Raw genomic sequence first — 12,117 nt, 5'->3', positions numbered from 1 at the left:
TCTGGTTGATAAATCTAACATATTCTTACTTTAAGAATAGCGACTATACATTATTATATATCCCTTATCAGGTCTCTGTAACATTTGCAAAATGATACAAATATAAAAATACAACTGAACCTAAATGTAATGTTTTAATATCCTTACGTTGCTGAGTGCAGCATTTAACAACAAACAAACAAAACATAATATATTTAAGAATTATGTTAACAATTCCGATGCTAAAAATAATCTCACAATCTCCATACCTCTTCTCTCTCTCTTTTTCTCTTTTTTTTTAATAATCTGAAGGAATAATAATGGCAATACTATCATAATTATCATCATTATTTATGTTACTTATCCTCAAGTGAAGTAGTCCTTCATACTATACATTCAGTGAAGAAGCCCATGAACATATGAACTATGTAACATACATTCATGGAAATTAGATGAACAGTTGAAGTAAGCAAATGATATTATTCGGTCGAACGTCTATCAGCCATCTATTCTATTCATGAAGAACATTTCACGTGGGACCAACAGAGGGAATTATGACTATCGACTTGCTAATTATTTTTTATATTCATGCCAGCTCAAACGATCTATTGGCTTGATTTATTGTTATGGTATCCACAAAATAAGTAGGATCGGATTTTTTCCGTTTTTGTTGAAATAAAACTGAATAATATTTGCTGTTTACATATCAAAGTTTGCCAAATTGTTACAAAATGTTTGCCCACAGCAAGGCTACGTATCCCCAACATATTGTGCTAGGCACAGTATCACTGGACTGAGGGAGGGCGGTATTCCTCCTTGTGGGTCACCTGCTTGGCAATATGGGACGGGAAAACTGCAGGGGGTGAGGGCAGTTAAGTTGATGGTACAGACAGATAAGAGAGATCATTTTACAAATGTGAAACCTCAGTCCACAAAGGAAGAGGCGAAAGCTGAAACTTGGTGAGGTTTACCGAACAAAGGCAGTTATTTCTAGTTTCTTACTGACTCTCGAAGATACATTTAATAAAACAATTAGTGTGTGTGTGTGTGTGTGTGTGTGTGTGTGTGTGTGTGTGAGGTAGAAGAAGAATTGTACACCATAAAAATGGCTACGTATGTAGTTGGGGTAGATATGTTGAATGCCCGGCCAGTATGACCTTTGAGTCACTACAGTTTCAGTCATTAAAATGCGTAAAACAGTATTTGAGTGAAAGAAAACACTATAAGTGAGTGAAACAAAAGACCTCAGTACAGGCACACCCAGTCCCCCAACCCCAAGTCTGCATGTATCAATACTCATACCTGCCACATCCTCAACCACTTAACTTACTCACACAATCATCTGACAACATGTTCGCCAACCCTCGTATCACAACGCATGCACGCACGCACGCACGCACGCACGCACGCACGCACGCACGCACGCACACACACACACACACACACACACACACACACACACACATCACATTCTTCTTTCCCCACCATTATGTCTACGTCAGCCATCATGGATCCATGCGCATGCTTTCATACATAATCCATCCTCCCACCATTCCCTAACATCCATCGAACTATAACTATATCCGCCCTCATGTATCGGTATTCGTGCTTTCATACATACATACACCCCCCTACCATTCCCCTACATCCATCGCAGTATAACTATGACTATAACCGCCTTCGTGCATCCGCACTTATGTTCACATTGCATTGCATATGCATCGAATTACACGTTTAACATATCGTAAATATTTTACAACATGTACATATTATATATCAGCAAACAGAGATTATTATAACGCAATAGATGTCATCCGTCAAAACATCACAGAAAGAGGGGCAGCCTGGAATTTTACAATGGCATCTGAATGCACTAAGACGTTCAACTGGTCAGGAGGTGAGAGTTGCGGAAGATTACGGTAAACTTCAGTTACAGATCTCCATTACGAATATCTAAAGTATGAATAAAGATCACAGCTTGCTATGACGTGTACTTCATGCCTGCAGAATTAGCAATGTCCTTAGCTCTAAATTGTATGTCTAAATGCTTATGAAGACAAAGACCCAAATGTATATAGGCATGACCATATTATATTCTACGCAAATATCACCACATTTAAAAACAAAGCTAGATTGAGTCTTTGAAGGGCATTAAGTACTGATACACACAAGGAAAACTATTTATGGATGTCAACGGAGGAACACTGCGTTTCGGAATATATACTTTCTCCTTCATCAGGTGCATATTATTAAATGCTATGAGGCAGAGAACATATATTTGTACCTGTAAGAACAACAAAAGTAAAAAGATAGCAAAGAAGGGAACGCAACAAGGGAAGCCAACAGATAACTGGCATGGCGCTGATTACCCCGCCTCCCGTTTGCCCATTGTCCATTTCCCATTACCAATCATTCATAAGTTAAGTTTTGCCTTTAATTTGTCCATTGATAATCAACCATCAACGTCTATTATCTCCACCCTAAAAATATGTAGTTTACTGAGAAAGTGGTATCCAAATATAATGTGTGTTACTGTTGACCACTTTCTTAAAGGCATTGTTGGTTAAAGCTTTCGGTCATAGAAGCCGTGCCATTTTTCTCTTGTCAGAGGAGTACACAAAGTATACGTCATCTGGACTACCATTTTTGGTTCGGTGGCTGGGTTAGATCGCCAACTTTGTGTTCTGGCGATTGGGTGCCTCACTCACAGTGTGGGTTCAAATCCCGGACGGGACTCAACCCAAGAAAGTACGAGAATCTGTACTTTACTCGGAAAGTGTTATCCCAATTATAACATGTTGTCAAGAAAACACAATAAATGTATATTCGGCTTTGGATGGTTAATGATATCACAGACATATACGGATATTGATGATGACTTGGAGGAGCTTCGTAACGCACGTCTTCTCAATTCAGGGATTGGTAAATCCAAATATGTGTGTGCGCGTGCGTGCGTGCGTGCGTGCGTGCGTAAATGTGGGCCTGTTGGATGTTACATAAAACATTCATCTTGAGCGGGATGGTAGTTCGAGTTGGATTAGCATGTTTACTATATGATCTTCTTTAGGCAGAGAATGCCGCGCATGAATGTATTGATGAAATTCCTAGGTACATGGGGCCTTTTCGTCCCCAGAATACCCACAGTGGAGACTTCAATGGGGATAGGGTGTACACAATGTGCTACCTGGTAGATTGTGTGTCATCAGACCGGACAACGTTGGTCTTTGACTGATTGTGGCGTAAAACACACTTATTCATTTACTTATATCGGAAATTGAATGTTCATCTTAATTGTTATTGTTGAACATGTAATATATTTTTAAAGAAATAAAACAGTGACATAATAACTACAACTTTATGTGAGCGCGAGTAGCTTTTTTGGAATGAGATGAATAAGTCTTATAAAGTTGTAAGCTTCTTCACAACCGTGTAACTATGAATTGACTTTATTGGGTAATCAAAAAAGAGATAGGACCTAAAATAGCCAAATTTCATATGATTTCACTTGTCCGCCATCTTGGATGCAAAGGCGAAAACATTTCAGCGCGTTTGAAGCCACTGAGAATGCCTCCTGCAGAGTTGGACGAACATTCTGCGGTGGCGCGGCTGAGTTGACCAGAGGCTATCAGCAGTATTTCCTGTCGAGGTTATTTAGGTCAGTTGTTTGTGTGTGTGTGTGTGTGTGTGTGTGTGTGTGTGTGCGTGCGTGCGTGTGTGTGTGTGTGTGCGTGTGTGCGCGTGCGGGGTGAGAGGGGGGGGGGGGGGTGAGATTGGGGGGATAGATGGTAGATTTAGCAACATGTAAGGTCATCTTGAGTGGGAGGGTATTCGCAGATGGATTAGCATATGAACTATGATTCTCTTTAGGCAGAAAATGAGGATCCACGATGTTCGACCTGGTAGAAGTGTGTTATCAAACCTCACATCATTGGTTTTTTGACTGACTTTAGCGTCAAAACAAACTCATTCATTTACTTGAACTGAATGTTCATCTTAACTGTTATGGATAGTCACGGAGCCATGATCCAGAGAACATGGTGTCATTAGATAGAAATAAACTAAGTAATAATAGGATTACCAGAAAAACGGGGTTTTACACACAAGCCAATAAACTTCGCTCATTAACACCAGAGTAAGTCAGTACAAGATTGAAAACTGCCCCATAATTATGTATGACATGCTTGTCGGGTATTGCTACATATATATGTGAAAACAAAGTTATTAAAATGAAGAGCAAAACTGATGAAAGTTAACAATAAACGTGTATACGTGTTATATCGTCACTGCAAAAATAATGATTGTTTGTCTTTAGTATTAACATTCAAATACGTTATATCTGTATTAGCGATATTGTCTTTGTTCTACCGGTGAGTCAGCGTTAGCCGTACTATCTCGTAGTATAATTGAATTTCTGAAGACATCACGATACAGCTTTTACGATGCATCACGTCTGCACTAGCGCTTGATAACAGCCTTGTGTTTGGGTGTTTCAGTGGTTTAAATCGCTGCTCTTGATATTGTTGATTAAACTTTGATACTATGAACAATATAATGTTATGTGAGAGGTTGACTTTAGAACGGTAACATACTAATAGTATATAGGATGACATAAACAGAACAATGAGAAGTTCGTCCAGATTAGTGTATAGGCAACATTGAATAATTAAAATAATTATTTTAAACAACTCCCCTTTTAAGTCCATTTTCCTGACTTAAATGCAAGAACAATCGGCCGGAATATAATGTATAGTTCTTGTCCACTTCCATATGACTATATAGCATACAATAAGCTATAGGGTCCCGTTTAGATCGGTTTGGGTGGCAGCCTAGATAGCCATAGAATAGTTTCATCTTGGAATCTCCCATATCAATGGGGATCCTCTTCAATTTAAATGGAGTTACTCGTTACGATTCCGAACCTTCACGTGACTGTGTTTATGAAACATTGTCAAATAGTGGTGACATTAAATCTAGGAAACAATACGCGAAATCGCGCATGCACAGAACGGAAAATTTGGTCAAGGCATTAAGTAATCCGCATGCGCAGAACGATTGATTTCAGTACTTCCGCTAAGCGCTTCGAGTGCAGCGTCAAACGCGGGCCTGTAATCTAACACGCGGGGACTGACCAATGAAATCTGAGAAGTAGAAACACCGGTAGACGCTGTTGCTTGATTGACAATGTCAATCAAGAAAGGGAGGAGCTTAACGCTATCGTTCTCTCCCAGTAAATTCCGATGTCAAATAACGACGTTATTTGGACGGAAAAACGATGGTTTGAAAACGTCCAAATAACGTCGTTTTTCCGTCCAATGACCATATACGGAAAAAACGACGTTTTCGTGTTTGCAGTGATAACCCTACCTGTAGAAAAGTAGCCCTTCCTGCAGAAAAGTAACCCTACATGCAAAAAGTAACCCTACCTGCAGAAATGTAACCCGACCTGCAGAAATGTAACAGTGTGATACAACCAGAACTGGGATAAACACAATAGAGAATAATATGTTAAGTAACCCTACCTGTAGAAAAGTAGCCCTTCCTGCAGAAAAGTAACCCTACATGCTAAAAGTAACCCTACCTGCAGAAATGTAACAACCAGAATTGGGATAAACACCATAGAGAATAATATGTTTCGCATGCAACTATGTATATCATGGACTAACAGTTATTAAGAGCAAATCCATCTGTACTTCTTGTGTCCCACGCAATTGGGATCAATGACATGCATCAACCAAGTCAGCGAGCCTGACCACCCGATCCCGTCGCCTCTTACGACAAGCATAGTCGCCCTTTAGGGCAAGCATACTAAAATACCAATTCTTACAAAAACCGGAGAAATAGTATCATCTCAAGACCTAAGGGACAACATTATCAACATTATAAGTTAAAACAAAACCTTGAACGTAATAATCTCCTTAAAACTCATAACTTACTCATCGAGACTGGCCGATGACGTGGTGTACAAAGAGAAGATCGACATCGCCAATTATGTAACTCTACTGCAGTTGGAGACAAGTTTTATTATCATATTAGATCTGAAGCCCTTCTCCATCAAAGAATTGACGTCATTCCTAATAAATCTATCATCTGGCCAAACCTGTTAAAATGTGTACATTACTTAACGTACGTAACGTTAAAGACCTAATAAAATTTGGTCAGATTAATTGTTTTTACAACTGTTTAGTAAAATTGAAAAAAAATAAAATAGAACATTTTTCATACATCTGCCATCTTTTTATGAATACTGTACTATGTATAATGTAAATTATAAACTCATGTACCACGGTTGGTGGTTTGGAGAATAAACTTGATTGATTGAATTACATTTTTTTAGATAAACATAGTAAACAGCTTAATTTGATTGATTATATAATATTAAACGACAGGTATAATTCGCAAATCATTTGTGACCAACGCGCACCTGGCGAATCGTTCGACATCAGTGTTTCAGTAAATCAAACCAAGACCAAGACAAATTCTTCTAAAAATGTGTACTTATATATATTTAACAAACCTCCATTTTGTTAAAGTAATATATTCAGTTTCAGTTTTAAAATACAATGAAACGGCTATTCATTAACCTGTTTATATGAAATTACAATGTTGACTATTACACTCCCAAGAAATACGTACATGTTGCAGTTACATTAACAATTCATTTCGAACATTTTTCTATTGGAAAGAAACATCGTATACAACAATATCCTATGCAAACAGTGTTGAATCCAACAGGATGTTATCAATGGTTCATAAATGTTATGGCCTTTATCTACGTATGACAGCAGAGCTACAGATTAGCTGTTGTTTGCGTACAATACCCCCAAAAAATATTCAAAACCCAATAACTTTCAATTAACTTGCGTACAGAAACGCATGCATTAAATGACAAACTCAAATGTATAAAAACAGAATGTGTAAATACCCAATGAAGCTTTTTCAGCATGCATACAATGGAGCTAATTTCCGAAGCAACAATTACGAGCTAATTTACTTTCCAAGTCAAGTCTTTAGTTAGAACCCTTATATATATCTAAAAAAAAAATCTTTTTTGAAATCTCAAAATTTTAGCTCATTTTGAGTAAAACCTAAATAGAGTGATGAACAGATGAGTTAAAAAATATTGGTTACCCATTGAGAAATATAGATCCAATAACCCAATTAAAATAGAAACCCTAAAAAACTCAATTGCTCAAAAAGTTATCTGGAGCCCTGTGACATCTTATTGAGAACATTGATAAACATCCATGAAATTAGTTTTGTGAAAAAATATGTAAAACATCCGCTAAATCTCCATCATATAGCGATGGTAACTGTAAGCAGCAGGATAAATGACCGTGTGTACTTTCATTCACCTCAAAACAAATACCAAATATGTTCAACAATGTTGACTTATGACATCACTAACGATGACATCAGTACGCGGATTTTTACCAGGGGACTTTCGCTGATTCAGGGATCGTATATACATAAATTTGTCTTGTAAATAACCAGAAATATTATGTTATCCATTGTATCCAAGAAAAATAGTCAGAAACGCCTTTAGTACCGAAACTTTGACTCTTTCTGTTGCATTTACCAAGTAATTGTAATGTATCCATCTTTAATTCCCTAATTCTTGCTACGATACTCTTCCCTGGCATACTCTAAAAACATTGAGCTAATGTCTACAATAAAATGGGTGTCTCAAAATAGGAGAAATGCTACACAGTGTAAAAATATGAATTTAGCTTTCTTCACAATTCAAATAAGTGCAGTTTACCGAGCACAGCGTTCATTTCACACCTAATATATTTCGCTTGATTTCATCTAGACACTTTGTATTGGTGACAAAGACCATTTGTCATTTGATTCTAATATATATGAGGAAATCAGGGATGTATGTATTGTTGCTGAAATATACGTGATGATGCTATATAGTAGGCGTCCCATGTGACCGGCCTACAATGAAATGTGGTTTTGTATTCAATGTCCAATATGGCGGAAATGTCACTTCGGCGTTCGTGTTTGCGTATTTTCTAAAACATTATGAACAATTCGAGGGTTACGGGCGACGTTTCAGAATGATCACTACAAGTACAATACAGTAAAGGACACCGTGAATGGTGATGTAGTAATACATGTGCATGTCAAGCTGTAGCAGCATACGTACCATACCTTATTGGCTCCATGATACAGGACTGACTACACGTCTTCGCAAATGTCTGCAGTTGAAAGGTAGACGACTGAATGCGAAGGTCAAGCTCCTTGTTCAAAGCCCCTGACACCTTCGTTACACTCTCGGTAACATAGTATAAAGAGCTCCGCGAACGGGGTATCGCTGTGAGGAGCTTGGTGCGAAGGTCTTAAAGGAAAGGCAACTCTTTCGTATTTATAGATAGAGTGACCTCCCTAAATGGCAGCCGAAACGTAAGGGCAGTGCTGTCACTACCAAGTCGTTTCATTATCATCAACCTGGTACCACTCCTATATGGATAGAACATTATATAAAAAATCATATAAAAACCAATTTACTACTTGCTATTGGACCCTTGGAGATCCGGGGTAAAATAGGTACATATAAAAGGCCATAAAGGCTACTGCATGTGCTTGTAAGAGGCGACTAACGGGATCGGGTGGTCAGGCTCGCTGACTTGGTTGATGCTTGTCATCGCTCCCAATTGCGTGGATTGATGCTCTTGATGTCAATCACTGGATTGCCTGGTCCATACTCGATTCTTTACAGACCACCGTCATATAGCTGGAATATTGCTGAGTGCGGCGTTAAACAACAAACAAACAAACTTGCAATTGATATAACCTTCATACTCTCATTCATAAAATCGCTACTATGATACACGTGTTGTTCAAATCTTGCCTGACATTAATCTGTAAACAATATAGTAAATCCTTATGTTGGTAAAGTTTCTTATCCAGTCTCGGGAATACATATTACCAGGTCACCTACGCACGGACGTCACAACCAGTTGCATCACCAGCTAAGCAGACACCCGGATTAAATGTTCATCGTTTGTTTACAAGCAAGTCCCCTGGTTTTTTTCATATTTATACCGGTGTTATTGGTTTTCGGACACTTAAGAAACATTCGTAGCTTTCTTACTAATCACAAGAACAGCTGTCAAACATATTAAGACGACTTTATCTTAAAAAACAGGTCATCATCTAACTATTTCGAAGTCTGTGTGACGCCACACCCTATGTTATAGCACGAGTAATCGGGGTAAACATGAGCGTCCGAAAACGTATGATGTCCGAAAACCTATGATCCGACGTTATCCTATGGTGAAAGAAGGTTTCTACTTCCCTGTCCCCCAACCACATCGCATCTTTGATGACTTTGATATCACCAATCATTAGTTGTAACAATCAGGATTTGTCTTTCGTCGTGCCTGTTCCTGCCTGTATACTGACGTATTTACCATGTTCCTACCTGTAAACTGACGTATTCAGTATGTTCCTACCTGTATATTGACGTATTTAGCATGTTCCTGCCTGTATACTGACGTATTTAGTATGTTCCTACCTGTAAACTGACGTATTCAGTATGTTCCTACCTGTATATTGACGTATTTAGCATGTTCCTGCCTTATATTGACGTATTTAGTATGTTCCTGCCTTATATTGACGTATTTAGTATGTTCCTGCCTGTGTACTGACGTAATTAGTATGTTCCTGCCTGTGTATTGACGTATTTCGTACGTTTCTGTCTGTGCATTGACGTATTTAGTGTTTCCTGCCTGTGTATTGACGTATTGGGTATGTTCCTGCCTGTATTCTGACGTATTTAGTGTGTTTCTGCCTATGTACTTACGGATTTTGTATGCTCCTGCCGGTATACTGACGTATTTAGTGTTTCTGCCTGTATACTGGCGTATTTAGTATGTTCCTGCCTGTATAGTGACGTATTTAGTACATTCCTGACTGTGTACTGACGTATTATGTATGTTCCAGCCTGTATACTGACGCATTTAGTATATTCCTGCCTGTGTACTGACGTATTTAGTATGTTCCAGCCTGTATACTGACGCATTTAGTATATTCCTGACTGTGTACTGACGTATTATGTATGTTCCAGCCTGTATACTGACGCATTTAGTATATTCCTGCCTGTGTATTGACGTATTTAGTATGTTCCTGCCTGTGTACTGACGTAATTAGTATGTTCCTGCCGGTGTTTTTTCACGTATTTAGTACGTTCCTGTCTGTATTTACGTATTTAGTATTTCCTGCCTGTGTATTGACGAATTCGGTATGTTCCTGCCTGTATTCTGACGTATTTAATGTGTTCCTGCCTGTGTACTGACGGATTTAGTATGTCCCTGCCTGTACATCGACGTATTAAGTATGTTCCTGCCTGTATACTGACGTATTCAGTATGTTCCTGCCAGTGTACTGACGTATTAAGTATGTGCCTGCCTGTGAAGCGACGTGTTTAGAATGTTCCTGCCTGTTCCTGTGAATCAGTACATGTGTTTTCACAAAAGGATCTCAAGGGATATGCGCAGACATACACATATAACCTATCCACCAGTGTTGAAAAAAACACAGGTAAAAATGATGATCTAATGATCTGTTCAGCAAGCCTCAGCCTCTAATTTACCGTAGACACTATGAATTGAAATTATTTAATTTAAAAAAGTTAAGTGGCTTTTGATACATAATCGGAAGGGACATGTAGAGAGTCTGCTTGTGCACCTCTTTCAGCGGGTGGCACCCGCCTGAAGAAATATGGACTAGCAAAACAATTATAGACTCGCATGGGATATTTGGATAGTTGTACTTCACGGTTAGATTAACGCTTTGTCTCCGAAAATATATTACTTAGATAGAAACAAGCAAATGGATTTAATTTGAAAAGGACTCGTATTTGCAGCTGGGACTAAATCAATTTATCATGTATGAAATGTATGTACATGTAGAACGCAGTGAAACGGTTTCTGCAAACAAAGTAGACATTTGGGATTCCATTAATGCACATGAAGATGTTTCATTTATCAAAATATGCCTGTGTTTGTTTGAAGGGAAGTTGTTCTTCAGCGACTTTGGTGCAGGCTTCCATGCAGGGTTGGAGTACACAAAGACTATTCAGAGACATTCAATTCAATTAATTAATCAGTGCTACAACCAGTGCGAATACAGAATGTTTCTACAGTATGATATATCTAGATATATATCTTTATATAAGTACATAAATTACAAGATTACTTTTCTACTTTTCTTGGATCACTCCATTCTAATACTTAGGTAACATAGGGTAGACCCGTCAGTGCCTTCAGCTGTGACCTACGTTGTTTTAAGGTGTGTGACAAATTGGGCGTGTAACTTATGGGAGGATACCGATTACACTGGCCCAGGCTGATCCAAGCGTGATTCTCTCTACTGGTCAGTTCTCCATGCGATACTCACAGCGTTGTGTGTCTACCAGACCCCAGAATATAAACCTGAAAAGAACTCCAACTCAAGTCAAGAATGATTAATTTTGGCAATTTAAGATTGCTTCAGTTTGGGCCCTGAAATCAAGCATTGTTTTGGGCAACATTTGGATTCTATAGGATATATCATAGTTAACACTGTGGTTTATTTATTATAATCAAAACTTAATTGTATTTACATTACTGCAATGGATATGTACAAGATCAAGCACTTAGTGTATAAGTCAATAATGATTTGGCAAGTCAATATTGCCTCAGTTCTGGCCTGAAAAAAGCATTGTTTTCGGCTCCATTTGGATTCTATTTAGTAGCTTTTTAATTTTACCTACGAACATTGTATTTCTTGGACTTCCGGCACATTCCCATTACGAAGTTATTTATATCTTGAATTAGAATATCGTATTATCGTTCATTGTCCGATGTCAAGACATCGATGACAAGTAAGGATATATCATAATTAACACCATCGCCTATTTATTATAATGAAATTTACTTGTATGTACAATACTTCAATGGACATGTACTTGATCACGCACAAAGTATTATCAAACACTATTTTCTATTGTACTTTGAATTTAACTGGTACCATCATCGATATCTTTCCTGGTTGGTCTATCCATGTTTTATATTCACAAGCAATTTAATTCACTGAATCAAGTAGACTGTATACAATTGCAAGTACGTACAAAATAAACAGTTTTACTGGCAT

At 38.1% G+C, this 12,117-nt stretch overlaps 1 protein-coding gene across 1 annotated transcript in view; it reads right to left on the bottom strand.

Annotated features, from left to right (window-relative positions):
* LOC124115118 (glycoprotein-N-acetylgalactosamine 3-beta-galactosyltransferase 1-like) overlaps positions 1 to 11,774 on the bottom strand; it is a 34,277-nt gene extending 22,503 nt beyond the window's left edge. Inside the window, exons 1-2 of the mRNA XM_046475941.2 lie at positions 11,738 to 11,774; positions 8,134 to 8,320 (exon numbers count right to left, since the gene is read on the bottom strand). Coding sequence (XP_046331897.2) covers positions 8,134 to 8,320; positions 11,738 to 11,774 — 224 coding nt within the window. The remainder of the gene's footprint in view (positions 1 to 8,133; positions 8,321 to 11,737) is intronic.
* Positions 11,775 to 12,117: the final 343 nt, after the last annotated feature.

The sequence above is a fragment of the Haliotis rufescens genome, unplaced genomic scaffold (genome assembly GCF_023055435.1).
Source record: "Haliotis rufescens isolate VD_foot unplaced genomic scaffold, xgHalRufe1.0.p SCAF_14, whole genome shotgun sequence".
NCBI lineage: Eukaryota > Metazoa > Mollusca > Gastropoda > Lepetellida > Haliotidae > Haliotis > Haliotis rufescens.
Note: the sequence above shows the minus strand (reverse complement) of the source record. Positions and strands in the feature narration are given on the sequence as shown.